The 26,724-nt window shown below is 37.6% G+C and overlaps 3 protein-coding genes and 1 long non-coding RNA gene across 7 annotated transcripts; 1 reads left to right on the top strand and 3 right to left on the bottom strand.

Moving 5' to 3' along the window:
* Positions 1 to 251: 251 nt before the first annotated feature.
* On the bottom strand, positions 252 to 6,457 carry LOC120016970 (decapping 5-like protein). 3 transcript variants are annotated; one of them, XM_038869990.1, is made up of 7 exons: positions 6,112 to 6,457; positions 5,230 to 5,330; positions 4,279 to 4,350; positions 3,080 to 3,970; positions 1,288 to 1,485; positions 1,015 to 1,125; positions 252 to 850 (listed from the first exon to the last, which is right to left on the bottom strand). In XM_038869990.1, exons 1-7 carry the CDS (start codon positions 6,272 to 6,274, stop codon positions 746 to 748), a joined length of 1,641 nt encoding a protein of 546 aa, XP_038725918.1. In that variant the 5' UTR covers positions 6,275 to 6,457; the 3' UTR covers positions 252 to 745. The 3 variants fall into 3 exon arrangements, with proteins under 3 accessions (XP_038725918.1, XP_038725919.1, XP_038725917.1); XM_038869991.1 differs by having other exon boundaries at positions 252 to 914; positions 1,321 to 1,485; XM_038869989.1 differs by having other exon boundaries at positions 252 to 914; positions 6,112 to 6,455.
* Positions 6,458 to 7,022: 565 nt separating this feature from the next.
* On the bottom strand, positions 7,023 to 16,853 carry LOC120016574 (AP-4 complex subunit epsilon-like). The gene is made up of 11 exons (XM_038869410.1): positions 16,075 to 16,853; positions 15,789 to 15,974; positions 15,438 to 15,653; positions 15,212 to 15,322; positions 14,357 to 14,554; positions 14,116 to 14,247; positions 13,424 to 13,480; positions 13,197 to 13,313; positions 10,717 to 10,794; positions 9,834 to 9,977; positions 7,023 to 8,586 (listed from the first exon to the last, which is right to left on the bottom strand). The coding sequence occupies exons 1-11, from the start codon at positions 16,675 to 16,677 to the stop codon at positions 7,480 to 7,482; spliced, it is 2,949 nt and encodes a 982-aa protein (XP_038725338.1). The 5' UTR covers positions 16,678 to 16,853; the 3' UTR covers positions 7,023 to 7,479.
* Positions 16,854 to 17,224: 371 nt separating this feature from the next.
* Positions 17,225 to 20,786, top strand: LOC120016486. Of its 2 annotated transcripts, XR_005471991.1 has the most exons (3): positions 17,225 to 17,540; positions 19,860 to 19,997; positions 20,188 to 20,786. It is a non-coding gene; the product is annotated as an uncharacterized LOC120016486 (long non-coding RNA). The 2 variants fall into 2 exon arrangements; XR_005471990.1 differs by lacking the exon at positions 20,188 to 20,786 and having other exon boundaries at positions 19,860 to 19,998.
* Positions 20,787 to 23,446: 2,660 nt separating this feature from the next.
* LOC120015865 (abscisic acid 8'-hydroxylase CYP707A2) lies at positions 23,447 to 26,211 on the bottom strand. The gene is made up of 7 exons (XM_038868353.1): positions 25,820 to 26,211; positions 25,401 to 25,719; positions 24,874 to 25,260; positions 24,612 to 24,771; positions 24,225 to 24,331; positions 24,015 to 24,133; positions 23,447 to 23,832 (listed from the first exon to the last, which is right to left on the bottom strand). The coding sequence occupies exons 1-7, from the start codon at positions 26,008 to 26,010 to the stop codon at positions 23,736 to 23,738; spliced, it is 1,380 nt and encodes a 459-aa protein (XP_038724281.1). The 5' UTR covers positions 26,011 to 26,211; the 3' UTR covers positions 23,447 to 23,735.
* Positions 26,212 to 26,724: the final 513 nt, after the last annotated feature.

Raw genomic sequence — 26,724 nt, 5'->3', positions numbered from 1 at the left:
ATTCTAGGAGGGTCCATATAACAACAGCTTAAAGCACTGCAAATACCCGTGAAAAGTGTGCACAATCAGCAGGCACCACCAAAAGCACTACTAGAGCAAATTTCTAATATTTCCTCCACAACAGAGAGACGTCCACCATCACACACTGGCAGCTCATAAAAAAACACTTTTAAGCTTCAAGATATAATCCTAATGGAAGTACCGTAAGCGATCAAAAGAAAAAACAAGGTCATTAACAAGAAATAAAATCATTTGTTTCAAAGTTCAGTCTTCTATGAAAAGGCAAATCTATCACAATGTTCCAAAAGTTGTACTTCAATTAACCCATGATCATCCTTCCCCATAGCAGTATGTCTGGATCTGTATCTGGCCAAAATTTACAGAGCAGCCGAAACATATGGGGGTAGAAAATTGGCCGACCGGCAAGCAGCATATAGCCATGAAGGATAAGAAAAAGAAAGACAAGGATATTAGATAACTAGACATCTGCCTGGAGAACCTATTGGCAATGTCACATGAACACATCTACGCACACTAATTTGACTAAGACTGAGGACAAATGGTTAATGCAAAAGGTTAGTTCATGGGAGAAAAAGAACATGAACTTGCCATTATCTTCATTCCAGTACATCCAACTAAGCATCCCCTGGTAACTCATCATTAACCTTGAGTTTGACCACTCAAAAACCAAAAGGAGGTAGACCAAGATGAAAAGGACAGGACCATAATAGTAGACAGCAGGTTCTTAACACAATTTACATCCAACAAGCATCAGAGAACACATTTCAACCCCGCCCTCTCCCACCATAGCCATATCCCCTTCCCCAGTGCTGTGGTCCCTGGTAATTTCCTGCACGTCCGGTGCCCCGGCCACCATATTGCAGATAAGATCTTTGTTGGAAGTTGCCAAACGTCTGAAAGAAAATTAGAAAGAAAAAAAACTATAATATTCAACTCATCCTAGTATCCACTACCCAACAGATAAAATAATATGGAGTTGAAAAAGGAGCAAACCTCTGTGTCCATCCTCATTCGCTCAGAAAAACGGTTCTGTCCGTTCCATGCTCTCCGGTTAAGTGAGTTACAGGATATCGTGTCAAAGAACTCATCCTTATTGTATGCAGGCTGGAGAACAGAAACAAGAACCCAATCAAGAATTTTTCATAATACATGAAATGGATGACCAGCAAAGACAACAAAGTAATTTAACTGATGGGCACACGCTTAAAATAAAAACCAAACAGGAAAAAACCTGACTCATATATATGGAAGCACTAAGAGACCTACCTTTGGCTCACAATAGGGCAAGCGTCCACGTACCTCCTGATCCCCCAGGTCCTGCTCAGTTGAATTTGCATCCACACCCTGTGTTTTATCCCTTTGCTTTGCCTTTCCAATATAACCCCAAACCTCATCCTTTTTGAATTTCTGGTTCATGGCTTCAAAATCAAACTCTTCACCATACTCAATGGCTGTGTCTTGAGGCTACACATAATCAACAATACAACAACTACAATTTAATTGCATGTCAAGGAATAATAATATATCATCTACTCAAAAAAAAAAAGAATGAACCAGCCTGACAACCGGGATACTTTTTCTGATAATCTATCATATTTAATAAACAAGGAAACAAGGACATCAAAAGCAAGCAACAAGTATTACAGAACTGCATGAAAGACCAAGGACAAAAACATATATCAAACTGCAAGAAAGAGATTCAATAATTACAGACCACATAAAAAATTAAGAAAAAGATGCAAACATCATGACCTAATGGCTGGCAACCAGATGCACGAGATAACAAGAGAATTTGGTATCACCTGCCAATCCCAATATGGAAAACCTAAGTGAGTTCATCAAATAGTTAAAAGAAGATGTATTCCACATCATCACTTGCTAACCCACTAAAGAGTCAAGTGTACAGGGCAAATACTAGAAATCCTGTTTGTTGACGTGCTAATAATTATAAAAGGGTACTAGTACTACTTCATTTATCAAATCAATATTCCTAGTACACCAGGTATGCACAAGAACAGATTAAACCTAGTAAACAAGCTACCAAAAATAAATCAGCTCAGAAAACTCGTAGACATAGTTCAAACTGGTTAAGGACGAGAGTGAAAGCTAAATTTTCTTTTTCAAATTTTATGAAGCTGAGACTCGACCATCCAACCTGGAAAAGGTGATAGTCTATTCAAACTTTGAGAGTAATTCCCGCAGTGACCTCCATTTTCCCATTTTAAGAACCCAACCACTGTCATAATTGTTAAAAAGCGAAAGGCAACTTAAGTCAACAGGGCCTTCTATCGCCCGAGGCGCTAGGCGACAACTAGCCGAGCACCCGAGAGAAGCTAGGCAACCATGTACATTAAAAAAAATATGCTTATAAGTTGTAAATATAGCACACAGCTCCATAAGTTCAAGTTTTCATCTGTTCAAGAACTTCGAGATCAAGTGCAGTTTAATAGAAAATGAAAAGCAGCTCCACAAGTTCAAGTGTTCATATGTTCAAGAACGTCAAGATCAAGTACAGTTTAATAGAAAATGAAAAGCAGCTCCATAAGTTCAAGTGTTCTCTGACGGCTGCGTAGGAGACTAGGGCTCCCTCTGGTTCTCCAAGATGCTTGATGGTCTTCTCTTCTTTTCTTTATTTCATTTTTTTGAAGTCATAATAAGATATGGGCTGTGTTTGGTCAATGCTTTTTAATATAAGAGGCCCAAACTCACTTCTCAGCAAATAACAAAAGATACTAAAGCCCAAGACACAAAACTTTAGCTAGGCACTCCTGATCATCGACTATCGCCTCATCTCGCCCAAGTAAAGTAAGCGCCTGATGACCCACTGAAGCGACCTAGCAATCGCATGAGTTGCCTGGTCGCGTGAAGTGCGCTTTTAACACCTATGACCACTATTAAAAAAACAAAATAACAAATGCACTTCATGCATTGAAATCGCTTTCAACAAAAAGAATACCAACCAGTTTCATCCACAATAATTTGCACAAGTAACTTTTGTCTAGATGCCTTATTCAATAAATAAATTAAGTTATAGAGCTGGGAAAAAACTACGACAGACCTGATTTGCAGAAATTGGTAGTGGCAATAACGGCTCTTGAGATGCGGGAGCAGAAATTGCAGGTGAGGAACTAGATGATATTGATGTCAGACCAACCAGATCCTTTTGATCAGGGGACATTTCCTGTGTCAAGGGCAACACATTCGATGTAGACAGTGCAAACTGATCCAGAATGAACGAAGGTGGAGGTGGAAAAAGCGAGTGAGTAGAACCAACAAGAGATGACACAGGATAAGCATTGGACAAAGGAGGATGCACCAATATTGGTTCAGAACCATTGTTACTGTTAACTTGCACTTCAGTAGCATTTGTGGTTTGAGGCGATGAAGGAAATAAAGACATAGATGGTCTGCTAGCAGTCATATAAGCCGCATGCAATGGTACAGATGGCTTAATGGATGACGAATATGCAATGTCCAAAGAAGTAGAACACTGTCCTGGACCAAGAGGTGGTGGGAAATTAAAATACGACAAGTTCGGTGCATTAGAAGAGGGTACAGGAGTAATAGACTCTGTAGTATTTATCAATCCAACAACGGGAGAAGTATTAATATCAAGAGCCTGCATCTGATTCTGCATTCCCAGAGGAGATGATTGCGAGGATGGGGATGGAAGATGACTAGGGTTCTGTGGAGCAGGAGAAATACTGATTGATGTCCCATTGTACCCTTGCCAGTACAATGGCGTGGAAACAGATGATGCAGCATTTTTAGTATTGTGGGGAAGATTTGATTCACCCACTTGAGTTACAGATTGACATGAAGACAATGAACCAGAATAGGCTCTTCTTGACAAAGCAGGGGTACCCTGCCATTCTCTTGAATCCATCAAACTATTACTGCTGTCAGAAGCTGACGGAGAAGAACTTGAAGCCACTCCAGCATGGTGTGACTGTAAATACAGTAACCAAAATAGAGCAAGTTAGAATTACTCAATTTCCTCGGGAAAACTAGTAATCAATTCCTTTGTTTAGGAAGGTAGAAATAGAGGTCATATCAACTTATCAAGAGGCACCAAGGAGGTGCTGCAGTGTACAAAAGAAAACATTACAAAGCTCTATCATGAATAGAGTTAATCAAAAGTCAAAACAAAGACGCCACCTACCAAAGATTGCTTTCTCATCAACTTATATAACATATTTAATCAAGAAAAACAAAAGTTTAACAAATAATTACTTGTATAAATACAAATTTCAATACCTGAATGATAGCAGGATCATTTAGAATATGCTCCTCCACTTTAGCGGGTGGGGCAGACTTCACTTGTAAATCCTGAAGTAAAAAAGATTTGCAATCATGTATTAAATGCCATAAACAAAAGTACCCGCCCACACACACAAAAACCACAAAAAACAGGCAGCTACATTGAGCTGAAAATCAATCTCAGTATACACTAATCATAATTCCAAAATTATCAATTCCCAAACCACAAATGCAAGATACAAGGAAAAAAATTATACAAAATAAAAGTGCAAGAAAGGGAGAGGAATGAACCAAGATTCCTGAACCACAAAATATCAAAATTGTTTGTTCGAATAACTGGTACTTATCGCCGCCCCGAACACACACCCCACCTTACACCGTCCATGCAACACAATAAACATTGAATCCAAGAAAATTTTCTAGCAGGTGCCAACGTAATCTCCTGATCTGACTAGACAAAAAAAAAATCACTATCATTGCTGACAACCTCCAGAAAAATATTTATTCACCTTCAAAACCAAGGCCATTCTGAAATCAATAAATTACGTGAATCTGATACAATGAAGAAAAGACAAGTTAACAAACAGGGTAAAATGAAAATTAAAACGCATGCAACCTAATACTTTGAGAACAGATATAGGAGAAAGTATTGTGCATGCAAAATAATCAGGCAAACAGCTGAAGTCATGATGTCAATCTACAGGGAATGCAAGAAAGATATAACAAGAATCTTATATGGATCACCTAAGAGTGATGTTTCATCAATCACCTCGAGACAACGATGAGGTAAAATAACTAAAGTTTAATTAAAAATTAAAAAAAGATCCCACAAAACACAGAAGCAGCAAAAATCATCGAATTGTTCTGATCATAACAGAAGGATAAAATATCAGTCTTAAAACCAATAAACAAGCAAGAATAATAAAGATCAAGAATACGCCTATGTACCTTGATATCACTTCCACGAAACAGTATGTATTCATACACCTTATCACTTGGAGGAATTTGTGGGCCATCTTTCTTTCTCCCCTCTGTTCCATAAGATCTTACTGAACATCACAAAAATGCAAAAACATTAAAAGTGAAAAGCATATGAAAGGGTTTAATCTATCTACAAGCACTCACTGCAATCAGATACAAGAAATATCATAGCACCCCAGCCTATGAGGGTTAAAAACCATATCAAAGTTAAATATTTAAGAAAAAGTCACAAAAAAAATTCCATAGGAATTTATAACCACAACACCAAGTGAACTGTACCTATTTTGTCAAGAGCTATATTTCCCTCCAGCAAGGTTCAATCAAGAAAACCATTTTGTTTCAGTTACAATGTTATACAGTGTAGAAATCATGTACAGGGAAAGCATAGTACAATCGAGAGTCTTGACTGAAACCCGTACAAGGCCCCATGGGATCTATCCAAAATTTTCAGAATGCCTACTCCAACAGGCTACAACCTATCAGGTTAGCATAAATGTCTGCACTTCGCAACCAATTTACTAACCAAAACAACCTAACAAGTTAAGGACCTTTCTTACGGCTTCAACTGACTAACCGCGAAACAGCTTCTATTGCCTTTCTTTTAAAAACAACGAATAAAAATAGCTAAGTTTCCATCAGTGCACCCCTCAGTGCATGATATCCCTTCTCAAAAGCTGTTGGACACGCCGGCATTCAACAACACATACTAAAAACCATCACAGGTTTTTTCGATAATCACCAAAGCACAAAATATTACAGGCGATGCATATGTGAAATGATAGAATTGAGTTACTCGTAAAAAGATGAACAGTTACAAGGTGGAACAATGCACCATGAATATACGCATACCGTTGTTGAGGCCAACAATTGAATCTTGTACGTTTAGGTGATAGAGAATGCCCTCGTAGCGAATCTCGTACTTGGAAATGAGGCTGATGAGGCTTCCAACATAGGAATCCCCGGCATTGGAACTCGAAGACGATGAGCCCGTTACCCCGTTGTTACTCGCCATTAATCACTAAGACGATACGGCAAAGATGAATAACAGCACTACCAGACAATAACGCGGAAGGAAAATGAAAGAAAACGAAGGAAATCTTGAATGCTTTGTGGTTACTTGAACTCTTTAGGGTTCTCTCTTTTCCCGTTTTCCGAACCCGTTTGTGTTGTGTGAGTCAGGTTCTGATCGTGACGGTGAGTCGGTGACAAGGAAATCCAAACGCAAAAGCCCCAACGGCCCAATTTATATTGTTGCTCAGCCCATGCACTGGCCCGATGGGCTAATGGCCCAATTACCATATATATATATAACAGAGTCGGTTTTGAAGGAAAAAAATAAAGTTTTTTTAAAGAAAATAATCTACAGCACCATCTAAAATTAAAAGGATTTAGACTTCATATGTCGAGCCACATGGCATCAGATTTAAAAAATTAAAAATTAATTAATTTAATTGAAATTATACTATCTTAAATATTTGAAAAAGAAAAAAATCAATAATAATCTATTAGAGCTACATTCATTCTAAGAAAAAATTAGAAATAATTTAATTAGAACTCACTTAGATAACTTAACTCTTAATAATTAATTTTTTTTAAAAATACCACAAAAAATTATGCTTGAGATTGAAATCAAACCTTGGACCAGTCAATTATCCACCGAGCCACCTCTGATACTCTTAATCATTAATCAAACAAATTGCATCAAGACTTATCGTGCATTGCTCGGACTCCCGACTAGTTTTAATGAAAAAAAAATAGTAATACCACAAACTGAGGCAGGCTACTCCCCTTTATTAAGGACCCGTTCCCTAGCTCAACTTCACAATCAATGGTAACGGTTGATGCAAGAAAATACAGCCATTATTGTACCGAGATATCAAACATGCACTTACTCAACCAATGAATTCATATCCAGCCAACCTAAACCAAGGAGGAGACTATAACAAGCACCAAGAAAATAAACTCAGCACTGAATCTCTCAAGGGAACACCAATTTTATCTATGCTTACATCCTGCAACAAGCTACATATCTCCCACTCGAATCCAGAACGTTCAGGGTCGGTTTAATCCGTCCTGAAGGGCCTTCAGTTCTGACTACCACATTGTAATCATCGCATTCATGGCAATAAATAACCAGATTTCACTCCCTGAAGCCAGAACTAGATCACATAACATTTAGCGTCAATGATACTAGTGAAAGTTTTCCAGGTAACAGTTTTATCCGAGGAGATCTTTAAACAAGTTGGGATTTTGACTCAATGGCGTCACACCCATCTGCCTTACGAGCGAATCCTTTTCCAGTGCATCTTTAAGGTTTGGGCCCTTCGTAAATTGTGTAGCATGTGTAACTGTTGCTTCAGGAGAACTTTCGAGGGTGGCACTTGACAATCCGGATAAAAGGTTATCATTGCTATTAGTTGCTAATGAATATGCTGTATCTCCGCTCTGCACACTTCCAGGTCCCTCCGCATATAGGGACATAAAATCAGGAGCTTTAGCAGAGCCAACATTGCCCTGATTAGAAGTTGAAGTAACTTGGGTCGAGTCGAGCAGCCCCTCCAATTCCTTAAATGGATCCACTGATGGAGCGCCACCAGAGACCGTTGTCTCACCTAAGTCGAGCAAGTCTGGAGGAGGTTGAATAGGAATTGTCTTTTCAGTTGCAGTTTCACCACTAGATGTGGTTGCTGCCTTGGATACCTGAGACCTCTCTCCAGTATAGCTGCTAGTTTTTGTACCTTTATGGCCAGTTGAAGATGCTCTCCTCTCAGTTTTTGATGCACCTCCAAAGAGTGATTGGGCAAACTTCTGTTTTTCTGGAGAAATTTCAACCTGCTGCTTCTTTGAATCAATAGAGGTATCACGTGTTTTCGCATTCACAGAGCTTGTTGGATCAACATGAGTTACGCCATTTACTGTTTTCTGTGAAGCAGAATCTGAAGTGGAGCTGGAAGAGGAGTAAGTGGGCCTACCCCACTTCTTTTGAACACCATCAAGTCGTAGCTTGACTTCAGAGGATCCCACATCAGAAACTGATGGTACTGATGCTGCCTGTTGGGTCTCCCTGTAATAAGATGGCTCAGGCACTGGAACCAGATCAGTAGAGGATGCAAGTGAAACTGGAGGAACCATTGACGGAACTGATGACTTTGGAAGTTCATAGGCCTCGAACTTAAGACCATGAGAAGCCTCATTGTGGTCTTGATTTCTAAAGTTGCCGATGTTTAACATTATGGAACGTTCATTTTCAGGAATATAGGGTTGTGCTCCTTTTTCTAGCGACTGATGCACATAACTATTAAGGAAAGCAAGGCTCTTATCAATCTGCGACACAGCTACTAACATGTTAGCATTTCAGAACATAATTAACATCAACAACAACAAAAACAATAAGAATAACAGCAACATCAAGTACAATAAAGCGAGACCACCAATGCAAGGGCAAAAAGAGAACTAAACAAAGAAATTGTCTGCCAGAAACTGAGAAGACTTGAAATGCTGAGCATATTTAATACATCAAAATATTTGTCACCCTCAAAGCAAAAGCATTCCTTCTCCTAGTAAATCGGGCAGGTACTAGTTGCAGTTTAAAAAAAAAAAAGCACAACAATACTGAAGGGGCAAGAGATATGAAACCCAATATGAGCAATAGCCAAACTCCAAACAGAACCAATAAAGAGCAGCATCCCAAGATACTAGCAGAGATGCCAAGTAATGAACATCAAGAAATTTAACATCAGTGGGCCTGGTACCATTGGAGTAACCTCAATACCTTCCCTTTTTATCAGATGGCCCCGAAGGGACACCTCAAATCCTTCCCTATGTATTACAAGTAACTAAAGATTCAAATAATGTAGGAGTACTACAGCATTCCTATTAATTTATAAATCAATCTTCTTATCAACAATGAAGACTATACTGGCATTAAATGTACTTCGATAGTGTCTTAAGATAACACAAAATCCAACTCTTGACTCGCAAAGGCCAGTATCTTGAATTAGATTTTTAACAAGCCATTTATAATAATGCCCATTAATGCAGAACAAAAATATGAAAACTTAATGAAAGATTGAGTTTTTTTTTTTAAATGGGAAAATAAGTATTGAATTAGAACAAAAGACTGATTGTATGAGAAAACATGTAAATATTTACCTCTCAAAACCTAGGAGGCTAGGATTGCATTACTTATACTTTCAGAAAGCATAAAATAGTTAGAAAATAGTTAAGGGGTTTTTTCTGTTGATTGCATAACAACAAGGTCAGAAAATTTTTTGACATTGGGGCATAATATAATGAATCAAGAAATTGAACTCTTAAAATGCCAAATAAAACTATAATTTATTTTTGGATGAAATAAAGATCCCTCAATTTAACAGGAGAAACACATTAAATGTCAATTTCTAGATCATGTAGTAAGTAAAGGAACTGGTTAAGCTCCAAAAGCTCTCAAACTATATTTAAATCATAAAAGCTTTCTTAAATGGCAGTTTCTATGGGCTATGTATTTCTCATCAGTCTCCACAGTGGAATCAAATTACACATGAACAAATGGTGCGAAAGTGAAAACTGACCTCAATGTCCTCACAACTTGCATCTGATGGAAGTATACTTTCAACAGCATGAGCATCTAAGCCAATTATTGCTTGGAGTTCATAAGCACGATGCTGCAAGTCTGTTGAGTGAGAAGCTGACAGTTCTTCTAATAAAGATTGACACTGAGAAAGAGAAGAAAGAGACAACAAATTTAAAACATATCTATGAAAAAGAAAATGCATTGTAAATAGATACTATTATGCTTGAGAAGAGTTAAGGGACATACATGTAAATTAGATAGAAGCGGCTTTTTTCAAGAATATCTAGGCAATAATATACTGATCTTATATGTGTAAGGAGAACTAAAAAAAATACAAGTAAAACGTGTAAATCCAATGACAGCCTAAGTTCAAATAAGTTCGCCTCATTAACAAATCACAAGCTCTCTTCAGCAATCCTCCCTGAGTAGCATTTTACCACAGGTAAATGAGTTTTTAAGGCTCTTTTATTAGTCCTTTCAATCATGCTAAAGTCCAGATGGCCTAGGGGCCAACAAATTTGTTTGTCATCATTAATTTTAGTTCATAAAATGCAGCATGCCCAGGAAAGTGTAACAAAGTAAATAAAACAGCTAGAGAAAAACTATATCCCGTCTAACTTTATCCGTGAACACAACCCCCTTGGTGCCCCTCATTGTACTTTTTATTAGCTTACCTTCTAGGAAAAAAATGCCTGATATTACCAAGGGCAAGAAATTTAAGATATCAAGGATTCACCAATAAATATTATAGAAACAGAAATCCGGCCTCGTCTACCAATGGTTGGGAACAGAGTTCCTATTGGATAACAGGTGTATTATATACTAACAGGGCAGATACTGATTAAAGAAAGAAATTTGTGCATAAAAACTTCAAAATCTACCTCAGGAAGCATATCCACATTCCTTCCTGCAGCTATTTCAAACGCATATATCTTCATAAGTGCTGTAACTGCATATGCCTTCAAAAACAAGCAAGCAATCATATTACTGTTTTGGAGAGTGAGAGAGAGGGAAGACAGAGAGATTCAAAAGCATTCAAGCAGTCCCCAAGATGATCATATAGCGAATAGCCTAATTGAGATCCCCCCCCCCCCCAAATGAAATATTGCCAAAATACAAAAAACAAAATAATCAAGCATCTGAAATTTCATCAGAAACAACTACGCTGTTAGAGATACCATCATACCAAGACTACATGGAACCTCATCCCATGCATTGATATATCTATCTTACCGAATGTAAAATCTAAACCATCCATGAAAGTGTCTCCCACATAAAAACTAAAAAGTATGAGACTCATGAAGACAATAATCACAGCCACAGTATAGTAAATGTTGTACAAAACATGCATCAGTTTCACGAGAACTTGCAAATGGACAACCTCTAATAACACTTTGGCCTATGTCCATTTGAAATCATAAAACTTTCACCTAAAATATTTTGGGTTGGTTAAATTAGTAGGAGTCCATCACGTGAATTCTCTTAGGAACAAAGAAGCCAAAATTGATATCTAAGAGGGGTTATTCAATGGAGAGCAGATTTGGTTTGTTGAGTTTAATAGGCACTGGGAGCTTGATACTTTTGTTGAGATTTACAAAACATTAAACGAGGCAAGGCATATGGTATCTGGAGAAAGGGCAGGGCTTTCTTAGATGGAAGGAAGTAAAAGGTGGTATATTTAAAAGCAAAAGCTACTTTAAAGTGTTAAGAAGTAAGTGTGACTGTATTTGAGATATTAATTTCCACTAGAGGGCCATTTGGCGAACACTTGCTCCAGCAGAGGTCTGTAGGGGTGGCTTTCTTCCTCTGGGAAGCAGCTTGGCAAAGGATCTTGACACTAGACAATCTTCAGCAAGGCCATGTGCTCATGGACAGATATTTCTTATGCAAGAAAGATGAGGAAAGTGTCGGCCAAATCACTACATTGCAAGTGGACTGCTCAGTTGTGGGGTATGATAAAAGGGATTCCAGGCATCCACTTGGCATTTGGGCATAAATGGTGTTTCCCATGGCATAACAACCCATGACTAGCATCTGGTCCAGGGGTAAAACGTGACACCTCCAACTTAAAAATTAAGCATTTCAGGAATTCCCATGTTGGCCTCCCTAGTTAGGAGTGAACCCAGCTCACATGTGTTAATGTAATAGTTGAGTGATAAAAGTATAATAGTTCCCATCAACTTGAGCCTTTAGGATAAGGGATGTTTCATACCTGACACATTTCCATAGGAATTGTCACAAACTTTCTCCAAATCAATACACACCACATAAAGGTCTTTATCTATTTCTATACTTCCCTATAAAGCTCCTTAACATGAATATAACTTTAGCAGTGGACCAACCAGCATAAAACCAAATTGGTCATTTTAAACCTTCTAAAACCCCTCATTCAAGAACTCTTTCCTAGAGTTGGAAAGAGTCTCATCATGTTCCTTATATGATTGAATCCTTGATAGTTGTTACAACTCTGAAGACTGCCATTGTTCCTATAAATGGGAACTATGGTGCTTCTTCACTCATCACGTTTTTTACCAGTCCTCATTATTTTGGCTAAACGATTCATTACCCATATTAGATTTTGATTGTCTTCAAAATTTGTCACTCATCATGTATTAAGTGATTGCTTTCGTGAAATGAAGAACATCCAAAAGCAACTGGAAGAGAGAAAAATTGGGAACCAACAGTACAGAAAATTCCCTCAAGTTCAGCCAGGCAGCATGAAAATGACCATAAAGACAAATTAAAAGTGCTTTCAACAAGAAATAAGATGACACCCATCACCCATGCCAGTTTGAAGAGAAGAAAAGAGATCCATTATGTACAATACTACAATTAAGTATGCACCATTCTTAAGGCACTTAAATATCCATCATTGCTAACTAGAAAAATTTTTAATGCTTCGCTCAATCGAGTCCCTTTCTTCAATGAAACTATGGTCTGCACAGCTCATAGACAGCAGACAGGTGGGTAATAGGTCCATTCAAAATGATACGCAAGGATTTTCATTTGCGCAAATCAATAATAGATAGCCTAAAGAAATTGTAAATTTGTGCATTAATTCACTCATGACCTGTTTTTTCCGAATCAAGGAGCAAGGACATGGCATAACTACATAAGCATACATAAAATAGCATTCCTACTTTTGGAACGTCTTAATACAAACGAGTAAAAAAAACACTTAGAACATAATTTAAGCCTTTTATTTTTAATGCGTAGAACATAAATATACGGCAATTATGCCATGCAATCTAATGAAAGATCAAAATCAACTTCAAACCATATATTATGCATTGGAAAATAAGCTTGCCAATGAAAACGTAACACCTGCTGTGGATAAATATTATTAATATTTGAAGTATACCTTAACAATTTCATCATTTGAATATGACTCTGCCACATCACACAATTTCCCACTGATATATGATGCAGAAAACTTTCCATCAGCAGTACCATACTCCCCCAATACCCAACAAATAACCTGTAATGAAAATTGATCATTAAGATAACTATCAGTGTCCCCTTGTTTCAACAATTTTTTAATGGAGAAAAATGAGCTGACTAAAGAACAGAAGATAAATTGAAATATACTTGAAGAAACACAGAAGGAAGTTTTGGCTCGCCAATAATGCTCAAGTATGACTCCACCTGCACCACAAAATAATTAAAAGAAGGTAAGAGAAAGAACAAGAGAAAAGTTGATGCAACAGTCACCATCTAAACTCTAAAAGATGGTTTTCCTCTTGTTAAGATTAGTTGTTTTGCCATTCAACCCAATAAGTTAACTTGTTGGGTTCGGGCATTTCACATCATTTATACATATTCTAACACCTCTTTCAGATGCTTTTTTTCGTAACGTACTTTTGAAATAAGAGAGTTGAAAGGCTTTCTCTTCCAATTTTCAAAATGTCACTGATCCTCTATATAAGAGATAAGAATTAGCAATTGTAACAAGTAGGAACAAAGTTACAAAGATAAAACCCAGTAAAGCATATTAAGAAAAAGGCCTTTTAACCTCTAAGGAAGCTATATTTAACAAAAAAATACCGCTTGCAACATTCAACTAATCCATCCTAGGTTCTTTTTTCCAGATGAGTGAAGGTCTGAAGGATGAAGGATTTCTTAATGCAGTTGGATGAAGGAGTTCAGATGCATTTAGAAGTAATCATTTTGATGGATCCAATCCCTTGCAATGTTTCATTTATAAGGGTATTGAAAATCAGTTCACAAGCATATACAGACATATTCAAGGTAAACCAAGAGCAATTATTAGATCCACATACAGCAGATGATCTCAGTTGACTATCTGCAGTGTCATCATCCTCTCCAAATCCCTCAGCAATTAAACGCATCAAGTTATGTGCCACCTTAATATTAACTAGATCTCCTGCATGCTCAAAAACCTTGTTCATGGCCTGTGGAGTAAACAAGCATCAGGAATGGAAAACACTGAAAGTGCAGGTGATCAACAACCAAATTAAGTTAAATAAACAATGAGAAAAGAAAAAGAAATATTCTATATACCTGGATAAACCATTGGTTACTTGGTGCAAATTGCTCGGCAAGTTCAACACATCTAGATGCTATTTCCGTTTTGTAATGATTATCGTTAATGCTAATGATGTAATCAATCATCCGATCAACAATCACTTCTACATTGGAGGACTTGGTCATTTTGTATAGAAGTTCAAAAGTTTTTCGCTTTAGAGTATCATCTGGATCCTGCATCAGCGCCAGCCATGATTAGCATGCAACTACAGATGTAAGAACAAGTATGCAAGGAAATAGGAATAGTATTGAACAAAATAGAAAGGTTTAGGCCAACCTTTGGTAAAGCACATTATCAGGAGTAAGAAACGAGTGACAAAAAAATGGACGTTTGGAATGGTTTTCGTTTCCTTTGTTGTTGGCAAGGGTAACTCAGTGACTTCGAGGCACTTGGTTTGGCTTGTCTCTTTAAGAATCCAATTCCCAACTCTTCACACTCACGCTGGGAACACAAGATTTAATTTGCAAAGGGTTCATTGAAACATTGATTTCCAGAGGGAGGCTATAAACTTTTTTTTTTCCCTTCCTTGACTGGAAGATAGGGAGGGCTATAGATTAGAGAGTTTTCTATACACTGTTAGTTTAGCATCGCAACTACAACAAGGGTTGCCTTCTTCTGTTAAGGAGGTATCAAGGGTATTTTGACAACCGACAATCTACTAGATGAGATATAGTGGTGGTGAATAGATCCTAAATTTGTAAGGAGAAAAAAGAAACCATTCTCTAGTAGTTCATCGTAATTGGTCAAGACATACTTACCAAGTAAAAGTAAAAGAACATAATCAGTTATGGAAATCCATAGAACTGAAAGCCTCAAGAATGATATCTTACCTCTAAGCAGTCAATTACAGCCAGTTGGTGTTGCTCAGCAATCTCTGGACTTATTTTTATCAGTCGTCCAAGGGCATCAATGCCCATGTATTTAAGATTATGGCTGTCACTCTGCCAACACCGATTAATAACACAAGTTACAAGGAAATAAAGATAAAAGCCACATTATCAGACTTCAATAACATAAGTTTGTTCAAGTTGTACTACAAGATACTAAGAGGACAACCTTCAAAAATCTAGATATTACATCTGCGGCAGACTTTAATAGCTCAGGATTGGGATGTACGGAAGAAACACAGCAAATGCACTCGTAAAGAACAGCATTTCCTATATTACTTGAGGAATCACACTTTCTAAATAAGTCACCCACAACAGTATACATTTGCTCACTAGCCCGCTTGTCACCACTGCCAAGCAATGCCAGAATTTTCAGCAGCCTGATCTGCATAATTAGACTAATATATGAGTGAACCATAATCCAGAACAGATATAAAGACTAACAAAGAAGCAGCGTCAACAAATTTGACTAGCAAAGCAAGTGTTTCACTAGCATTTATGCAAATACGAAGGGGCATGCCTGAATGAATGGAGCTGGCATCTGATGATAATCGTAAGCCTTTGGCAATCTCCGCTCAGCTACTTGTTTGAGAATGCTGACAAAGCTGGCCACTAGGTCCTTGTAAGAATTCACATCAATGGTGATAAGATCAAAGAGAGGGCAGAGGGTTGCACCCATGACACCGGGATCATTGTCAGAAAGCTTCTGCAATTTCATTCACCATAGAATTAGGAAGAAAATACTAACCAAAAAAGAATATTGTTTTACTTGGAATTCATCAAAGATGTGTATAAGGCTGACCTACCATGCGGAAATTGGATAGAAGATGGGAGACAGAGAAGGGTGATTTGCGGTAGAATCTATGGAGAGCCATGATTGCCTTCTTTCTGACAGCGTCCTTGGGGTGGCTGAGGAGCTCCACCACCTGGGGGAGCACGGCGGGGATGGTCTCCTCGTTGATGAGCTTGCACACAGCATTAAGAGCTGCACAAACTACAAGGTAATTGTCGGATTTGAGGTCCTTCTGTATGGTATTGACAATGAGAATGATAAGGTCGTGGTCCTCGTTCAAGAAGAGAGTGACAGCGAGGTATCCAGTTCGCTTGAGGGGTAGATTGTCGTCGTGAGTCATCTTAACGGCATGGATATAGCCGAACGAGGCGTCGTGGCCAAGCATCTCGATGTAGACGAGGCGGATGATGTACTCCTTCATCTTGCGCTTTGGGATGTCGGGCTCGGAGATGCGGCGCTTGAGAGTGTCGATCTCGTGGAGGACAATTCGATCCTCCTCTGCCTTGGAGCGGGCCTCGCCGATCGACTTAACCAGATCCCTGAACTCCTTGGATTGACCGAAGCCCCCCTGCGACCCCATCGCCAGCTCTCTCCCAATCGTTTTTAATTGCTCCATTCTTTCGATTCTCGATCTGGGTTATCTCTTTTTAGGGTTTTGGAGTCGAATTTTGGAGCATCAACGCTTAGATTTGATCTGGAAAGACTGAAAATTGGTTCCTTTTTTTGACGGGTACAGACTAACAGAGACTCAGAGAGAGAGAGAGGGGCAAGTGTTGCTGAACAGAGGAAGGCAACAGAGCCGTAAAAACTAAATAAGAAAGGATTATTTTATTTATTTATATATATATATGAATTTTTTTTTTTGAGAAGAAAAATTCATTAGAAAAAGACAAACAGCTTTATATATACATACGAATTTGAATTTTTAGAAGGATAATTGTATTTATATTTGTTTTTTTAAGCAATTATAATTTCTTCGTTCAATATAACTGCAATTATATTTCTAAGATATCATTATTTAACTATTTTTAGGTAAGGCTATATGCTAGAATCTATTATGTAAATTTCCACAAGAATTTTTAGTTTTATTATAATTATACTTCTTTTTAAATTTTCCTAGTAAAGAAAATATTTTGAAACGTTATTTTCGTTGCAGGTTTTAAACGTGATTCGCTTTGATTTTCTCGTCAATGTAGTCATCTACTGGATTTCATCTTCAATATTCACTGTCCGTATATTCTGACGGGATTGGGGTGGGACTTGGAACGGTCCCCCTTAACTTCTCTGGACTCTTCCGGGATCCGGCAGCTTCGTTGAGAACTCCAGAAGACAGGGCACTAATTCTGTCAATGTCTGAGCATACTGAGATTGCTGCATTCTAAAGTAGCCATCGCCATTCGCCACGGCCACTCCTCTTTGCTTTCAAAAGAAGGAACTTTATTCGAAAGACTGGACTGCTACCTACTGGGGCTTACCATGGTAACTTTTTTTGTTTTTTTTTTTAACTTCAGTCAATTCTCTGCTTCTTCTCAATGAGCTGGTTGGGTAATTTAGAGATCCGGTAATACTGCTGGTATTGGGTTTGCATCTATGGCATTTTTTCTTTATTTTTTTTTATGGATATGGTTGTGAAGTTGTTAATTTTACTGGATCAGTCTATGCAATCGAAATAATAAGTTGAGTTCTACATTGCTTACTATCACTTGCCTTCTTACCGCAAAGACATAGTCATGAAGATGCTTTTGTTCTGTTACATTCTCTTGAGATTCAGTGTTTCTTTCCTTCTTTTGTTTCCCTTTCTTCATCGAATTCGAATCAAAAATTCTATCACCAGCTTTTTGTTTAGGTAATTCAAGTTTACTGTCTTCAATACATGTTCAGAACATTAAATACTATATTTTGAAGGCTTAAGAACTTAATGTGTGTTCCTTGGATGTTGTGCTTACTGTGTTAAGAAATCAATGTGTGTGATAGAATTTTTTTGAATCCTGAAACCTTGAATGGATCTAAGCCTAGGGATGGTAATTTTAGGCAATGGTTCTTTGGACTGAAGTAATATGTTTCAAACAGAATTAGAATTAGTGCACACTTCTTTATGGGTTTAGTAATCCGCCCAAAGGAAGGATTAGGGCTGTTGTGCTGGCATCAGTGTACACTTCGTATGCAAATATTCTTATGAGTGCTCTGGAAGAGCACAAAGAAAATAAGAAGGTAAATAGCCTCGCGCAAGAAAGGTAAGTTCCTGGAATCACAAGGTTATTGCTCAAAGTGCAATCAGTCTCCTCTTGAAAAGCCTTCTTCCTCGAAGCCAATTGCTTGCCATTGACTGCAGAAACACCACTCTAACCATGGCAACATCTATGTTTCACTGTAGTTATTTTAGCTTTTGAGGATTTACTTCCTATTGTAGTGCATTGATTTTGCGGCTGCATGCAATGGCAGAGTTTTTGGCATAAACCAAACTTACTTAAGCAGTAACATTGTTATATAGACAGTTGCATGTATTTAGCATATTTATTATCCTCCAAATTGCTCTCTCTTGCTTAAGAATTTAAATGCAGTTATTGATGTCTAGTTTACTGAGTAACTTCCACTCTTTCTGCCGGTGGTACACCTAACAGTATTGCCTAAAGGATTTTGTCGTATGTGGATCAATATCTCCTTATGGAAGCAGCAAAACCTTGACAAGCTACTCTTCTTACCACTCCTTATTAAAAAAGTGGGATCCTCTCTCAAAACCTAAAACCTATACTTGGTTCCCATTTTTGCTAAACTCTCTGGATTTAGTTGCAGTTTTGGGATAATGAGGCCGAGAGTAAAGAGAATGCTTGTTCTCTCCAGCCCAAGCCCAAGTCCATTCAGCCCACTAGTACATATCCACTTCATCTCCCAACAACTAGTTTTGTATACTTGTATTTGTGTCAAGACTTATTTTATTCTGATGTTTCTGGTCTCTGTCTTGCTCAGTGACCGTTGTAATTCGAGTGTTGAGTCTTTGTAGATATAGTGCTGTAGTTGCTCTCTGAAATTCAATGAAAGTAATTAGCATCAAAACCTTTAGGGAGTCCTGGATTTGGATTGTTCATCATCCATATTTGCAATACGCCATAGGTATGCTGGGGCCGGGGTATGGTATAAACTTTCCCTGATTATTATTTCAATTTTTAAAAGACTCTTTCTTTCTTCTGTCTCTTGTTTATAAGTAGCATTGCTGATACTTGAACAGCATTTAGGAATAATGAACGAAAATATGATAGATCTTTTTATCTTGTTTAGAACATCACTGGAAGAGGAAGTGATAAGTGGAAGAGGTGAGAAAAGAAGAAGAGGCAGGTTGTTTGCCTTTTGTGTGTGTGAATATTAATCAAAGCTGAAGACCGTACGTGCTAAGATGAGATTGTAGCTGACACTAGCAATATGTGGTGGATACAGTTCTTTTGCTAATTAGTTTAGAAGATTATAGATAATAAATGTTCCTGTTTTAGTGAAAATTTGTGGAATAAACCCAAGACTCCATTCATATTGATAAAGCTTTTATGTATTGACTATGATGAAATAAACCAGAGCTCAAAGAGGTGTCTGGTAGATCCTGCTTAACTTTTGCAGTTAAATTAATCAGTTTGCCGTTTAGGATAGAAGATGATAAATTGAGGTTTACCAGAAACATGAAACAGCGAATCATCTATATTGTACAATTTATGCAATTGCTTTTGCAGCAGTTTGGTTGATAAGTATTTCCTTGACTGTGTGATTCTTGCTATACATGCATCTTACACCGACATTGGGTTTTCCTTACAGGACCAGGATTGGGAAACACCCTTGGCTACTTCTGAACACATCACTGCTGCATTTTGCTCAACGTTTCATTTTTGTCTCAGACAGAATGCTATTCTTTTCTATAGAATCTTTTTGTGAGATTTGAACTGGCTTCCACTGGTAATTTGAAAAATGCAAATCTTCTGCTCCAGTGCGGTTGTCAAACTAAATAAAAATCTATCCTTTGTTTACTTAGATGATAAGGTTGTATGGCTAGCGTAGTTGGGCATCCAAATGGGATTCATTTGATGTTCTTTGTTCTTCATATTTAAGGAGAGTTCTAATCCTGCTTCGTTTATACTTGGACTAGGAACAAAAACATGTCATGCAAACCAGGAGTGAAGTGCCAAAGAAACGAAGGAATGATGTCTTGAGAAGATGTGAGATATGTTATCTCTTACAGTTGGCCATGCATTCGAAGGAAAAATGGGATAAGATCATATATGAGAGTGAGCTAACCTGAATGTTGGCTTTGAAGCCACATACTCGGTGGATGAACTAGCTATCAGTATTCTAAATGGCTGAGCTTTTTTTCAAGCTGAACCTTATCCTGTCATTTAGCAGGTGAGAAACAGGATTTAATTGTGGGACACACTGAATCAGGCTTGTAAATTGCTTGATATTTTGAAGTCCATCTGGAAGGATGTTATGAACGTAGGTTCTAGCGATGTACAGATGCTCAAAAAGCCGTTCTTCGAGTAAAAGAACGTATAAGAGACTGCAAGTGTTGTACACAATTCAAAGTTCAAAGATTGCTTCTTGTTATGTAATTTGAATACATTGCTCTACTGAAACCAATACTGATTTCTTTGTGAATGTACACTGCTTCTGATGAAATATGGAATAGTTGATTTTGCCATGGCATAGGTGACTGGTTAAAAAGTTTGTTAGTCAATGAATATTTTTTGTTTATGGTATTTTAATGATGATTAGTAGTTTCCATGCATATTGGTTTGGTGTCAGTGAGATGTGTTTAGTCTAAAATAAAAATCTCAAGTCAACTTTCTGCTTATGAAGGATTTGAGTGTTTGGTTCCAGTTCCTCCTTGTTTTCAAAAACCCATTGACAAGAACCATAGAAACAATGATTTCCTTGAAGCAATGCTGAGGTGTTCATAGTTGGTTATAAAAATTGTAAAAGCAAAACATGTTGAGTGATCTATCTTCAAAAACGTTGGCAAGAAATAGTAATTGATTTCACACCACACAACTTCTTGAGTGATGGTGATCAGGTAGAGCAAGAAAAGCTCTCTCTTTTTTTCGATAACCGAGAAATCACCAGCCAAACATATCCGTCGGATTGCTGAGTGGACGTAAGTTTTGGGCAAATAGAATAGTTCGCACCATGCTGAGGACATGTAAGACTAGGTTAAAACTTATGCGGGTAGGGGTTCGAAAGTAGGATAAGCTCAAGGAATCAAGATTTTATTTTGATAATCGAGGAAGTACCCAGCGCAACATATCCTTTGAACATCTGAGTGGGCATAAACTTCGGACCACCAGAATAGCTCGCACCACGCTAGCAACAGATAAGACTAGGTTGAAACCCATGCGGGTAAGACTCTAGAAGTGGACAACCCACGGAATCAATATTCAACCAGTTGGTTTGAACTCCCGACCTAGGGCATTGTAGACCCTAAGTACGGAGAGATAACCAAACTCTCTAGTTATCTATTATTAACACAAAACAGGGGGAACAGGTTGTAAATGGTTGACAATGTTGGTTCACATCACATGCAAATCAAACAAAATTCATCGTTGCTAGTATTATAAAACATGGGGAGAGGGATTAGATTTGTCAACTTCCTTAAAATGAGTTAACATCTGGCACCATGAAGTCCACCCATGCTTTTTGAAACTCTTTATACTTGTTTAAAAAAGAAAGTCAACAAAGGAAAGCAGAGTATTGAATTATAATGCATTTTGGGTTGTTCATAGTCAGAAAAACTGGCTGGCTGTTGGGATGTCATTGGGTATTAAAAGATCTTTGATTGCAAATTCATGAACCATACATATATATATGTATGTATGTATGTATGTATGTATATATGTATCTGTTGAAATCTCTTTCAGATGACCATCATCTTCTGAATTTCGACATCTATGAATGAAACCTGCCAACAAATTTGTAGATGATGATGGTGATGATGATCTGAAAGAGAAGAAGTAAACCCGCTAGCAGCTAGCAGGATTCATGACGTGACAAAACATGCTTTAATTAGCTATCATAATCAACCCAGGTAAGATCACATCAAAAGAAGGAATGGAGGACACATGTGCTTTGGTTACGAGAAATTAATATCTGCTAAGGTTTTATTTATGTACAGTCCAATGGAGAAAGCTGCCGCAATGCAATTCTTTGGATGTTAAAATTATCAGCCCAAACACATTGACATATTGTTTGTTTTGGATCACGAGTACACACAAATATGCTTTTCACGGTGCCATCATCGTTGATACTTACGCCTAGAAAACACGTTTTTAATGTGGAAGGAGTTGGCTTTCGCTTATAAATCACTCGACTTAGTTATACAAAACCGATGTGGGATTTCAATATTGACAGATGATGATGGAGTCTTGACAGATTGATGATGGAGATTGTGTTGCGTGGCACAGAAGGAGACAGGAAGGAAGTTATGTTTGTAATTGAACAATTCCAAGTGACCAAATTCAAACAATGTAACCGAGCTGTCAGATTTTCATTGATTGAATATTATATATGTATATATATATATATATATCATTACTTTATTCTATTCTTGAGTTTTTAGGGCCTTCTCCCGACGAGTTCCCAACGTTTTTCATCTTCATACGGACCGATTCCTATCACTCTCCTTTCAACATGACCGTACACGACATACCTTAAATCACGAGCTCTGTCTTCTTCTTCTCCTCGTTCACGTTTCACGATTTCAACTATGTTGAAAATTATATATATGCTTCACTTTCTTGTGAAAATTACAGAATATCAATGGAGTTTCTCTTGTCAAATATTGTAGCCGTTAATTATGACTTTTTTCCTCCCTTTGTTTTTCTTTCCCCCAAGAAGAAAGTAATGAAGATAGTACGAATCATCAATGGTTTTCAATAATAGAATGAAATTTCGATTTTGAAAAGAGTAAAAATTTTTCATTAGGTTTACTAGACTAAAGACCTATGAGCTATGACTAATACAATAAAATTTCATGATAAATGCATAGATCATGCACTTGACTTTGGGTTAATACTCTCCTATGTTAGTCACAGGTATAATGAACTAATGATCATAGGTTACTTATAGCGCAAAATAAAAACAGAAACGCGTTGTTAGATCTTATCCCACGTCGAATTGGTAAAATCCAACTGAGTGGCATATAAACAAAGATTTATTCACTCTCACACCACCAAAGCATTTTCTGGGCATAAGAACTAATGGCGACAACCCAAGAAACAAAGTCGTGTGGATTTGTAGTGTTTGGGATGGACTTTCTAACACTAATATAGCCTCTGTAAAGAGCATGAATTGTGAATGTTTGGGTGTTTTCAGATACTCTAAACCCCTCTCTTGCAAACAGTAGAAACAATAATAAATAAATAAATAACAGAACTTTATGTTGATTGAAAGTTTCAACACTCCTGCCCTTGGGGGGAGTTTGTAATAGTACAAGCAGTAGGATATAAACTGGGGGAAAATCTAGTTACAAAAATTTTATCATTTTGGTCTCTTATGATATTAATATCCTAAAAGTATATATGAAGACTTTTCTGTACACTTGCATGGCTTCATTTCTTTGTTTCTTTTTTGTTTTGTCTCTAAGGAAGCCATTATTCCTCTTCTCAAGAAAGTAGACAATCCATTTTCTCTATATTTAGAAAGTAATCAGTCTTTCTTCCTGTGTAATTTGATGGGAAGGCCATTCTGGGGAAGAGCAAAAGGGCCATACTGAATCCCATTATGTGAACCAACCATAGACCACCTGCAAAAAAAAAAAACAAAAAAAAATATGCATCAGAATTGCCCTTGTCAGCATGTAATAAATATATATATTTCCATATTTGGCAACTGATATTCCATATAATTTCACCCACATCCAGAAAAGGCAACCCTGGGTAACTGTTAAAATGGAGTAATTATTTCTTGAGTTGAAGTTTTACCAACCTGTACTTGGTGGTCAGGTGGTGGAGAAGAACCGAAATCTCCAGCTTGGCTAACTCATTTCCTGGGCATGAGTGGACCCCATTGCCAAAAGGCATAAATGTATTGGGTTTTGGAGAGACCTGTTCAATATTAATTTAATTAATCACCCATTTAATCAAGTAATTAAACTACGAAAATTTCAGCAAGAAAAATAATGATTAAAGCTTTTACCTCAAATCTGGATGGATCAAACTTTTCAGGACCTGGGAAGATTTCCGGGTTATGGTGAATGTTTCTGAAGAGGGGTAACACTTTCCACCCTTTTGGGATAAGATATCCTGGATATGCACATTGATAAAGGTCAGTTTATACAAATCTTTCTGGAAAAGACAAAAAGAAAAACCAGAGAAATCAATAGGTTTATATTACTATAAGTTATGATAAGAATCCGTAGTTATCCCACTGTTGAATTATATGCACGAGATTTCATGTGTATCGTGTGGAGTTCACGAATTCAATCATATGCGTATAATTCAACAACTTGGATAACGGGATAATTGGGATACCCAACTGCTAGTTCTTTTATCATTTTTGTATTATTACTGAGTACTGGCTGACCTTCATATTCAACATCTTCAACAGCCTCTCTGAAGGTAAAAGATAAAATTGAAGCAACTCTGAGTGTCTCTTGGATAACCCTTGAAGTCATTGGCATTTTCTTGGTATCCTCCCACCTCAGAAATTTCTCTTTACTCTGTCTTATACTCTCTTGCTCTTCCTGTGAAGCCAAAACCAAAAGCCAGGAACAATCATTTTCGAGGTCCCCACTTTGAAGATACAAAAAATCTAAATAATTGAACTGGGAAAGAGGAATTCTTACAGTGACAGCTTGGAGAACACTCTGGTTCTCTCCAAGGTACTTGAGAATCCATGTCAAAACACTGGCTGTGGTGTCACGGGCGGCGAATATCACTCCAATTATGTTGTCAGCTATCTGTTGGTCAGTGAGGTCTTCTTTATCACCCATGAAAGATCCCAGTAAGTCGTTGTGTTGGAGCTTCATCTGTCTCCTTTTGGACAGGATTTTGGCCAAGATCTGGGCAAGTCCCTGTCTTGCTTTCATTGATTTGTGGAAGAGTGTTCCCGGAAGATTAATGGGCATGGAGTTGTATCCCTTCTCGAGAATGTAGTAGCACTTCTTCAGATCTTCTCTGTACAGGACTTCGTCCTTGCCAAGTATTGAGAGCAGTGCAACATTGAATGCATACTGCATCAAATTGACAACGTAAGAAACAGGGGAAGAAAAGAAAAGTTGAAAATTTAAAGAACAGAGTAGTTCTGTTCTGTTCTGTTCTGTTCTGTTCTGTTTTGCTCTGTTTTTAATGAGAGATTGGGGCTCTCTCTTACTGTTTTCATTTCTTGAAAAGTGTTGATCAATCTGCCTTCCAAAGAATTAAGGGAGTCGACGGCAAGGGACTCTATGTCTCCGACTATGTTCTTGATTGATTCGGGCATGAAAGCTCGAAGGACAAGCTTCCTTAACTTGGCATGGTAGTCTCCCTGGTGGAAGAAGATGGCTTGCTTGCCTAGCATCCTCTCTTTACTAGCTGGAAATGTCGGCTTAAAGAGATTAGCTTTTGTGACAAGAACGAATTTGGCTGCTTCCGGGCTCGAAATCATCACGCAAGGACATCCCAAGATGTGGGTTTTGAAGATGGAGCCATACCTGTCGAGAAAGAAGAAGCATATATAATAAACCATTAGACAGATAAAATTAATGAAGAAAAATTCAATAGAGGAGAAAGAAGTGGGATTGATATAGGGACCTGAGTTGTTTAGAGGCAAAGAATACATTTGGGTCTTGAGAGTAGAGTTGGAAGGTCTCGCCGATGTAAGGCCAACCCAAGGAACCAGGAGGAAGAGGGAGTTTCCGTGGGTTGGGATTGAAGAATTTGACAAGGGAATGGAGAAGGAAGATTAATAGAATTGAAGCAAATGAGAACCAGAAGATAAACATCCTTCCTAAATTTTCTTCTTGTTTATAGTCTGGTTGGTCTACTAGTGTCAGTAACTAGTTGGGTTGTGGTGTGGAGAAAACCAGGTGAAGCGAAGCGGTATATATAGGCATATTGAAGCAGAGCAAGTGAAGAGAAAGGGGAAAGAAATAGAGAGATAGAGAGAGAGAGAGTGGATTTCGAATACAGCTTGAATCCCACACACGGAATCTCCCTCCAGCTCATTCATTGTTTGCAGAGAAAGTAGTACGTGGCAGCAAAGTTGAAGGAGAAGTGCAAGAGCGTGTGTGAAAGAAATATATTTTTGACCCAATGGGCCCTCAAAACGCATCGTTTGCTTTTCTTCCTGTTTAAAAATAAAAATAAAAATAAAAATAAAAATGAGAAATATCAAAAATCCACGCCCTCTTACACATTAATTATATTGTCCGTTTTAAAATTCAATCTCCGTAGACATATCGATTATCCTTATGGGTTTATTTCTCATGAACCTAGCAATTAAGCCTTGACACAAGTCACTAAACCCATGAAAAATCAAATGTAGTTGAATATATACAAGAGGGACTTTATCAATAAAGACTACTCAGCTAATATGGTTTATATGATCTTAACAGGAAATGCCGCTTGAGCAAGACCAAATATAGTCATAATATATATACATATTTTATCATACAGATACCGTATATACACTATAAACACATCTACACCCTACTTTC

This window comes from Tripterygium wilfordii, chromosome 15 (assembly GCF_013401445.1).
Source record: "Tripterygium wilfordii isolate XIE 37 chromosome 15, ASM1340144v1, whole genome shotgun sequence".
NCBI classification, from domain to species: Eukaryota; Viridiplantae; Streptophyta; class Magnoliopsida; order Celastrales; family Celastraceae; genus Tripterygium; species Tripterygium wilfordii.
Note: the sequence above shows the minus strand (reverse complement) of the source record. Positions and strands in the feature narration are given on the sequence as shown.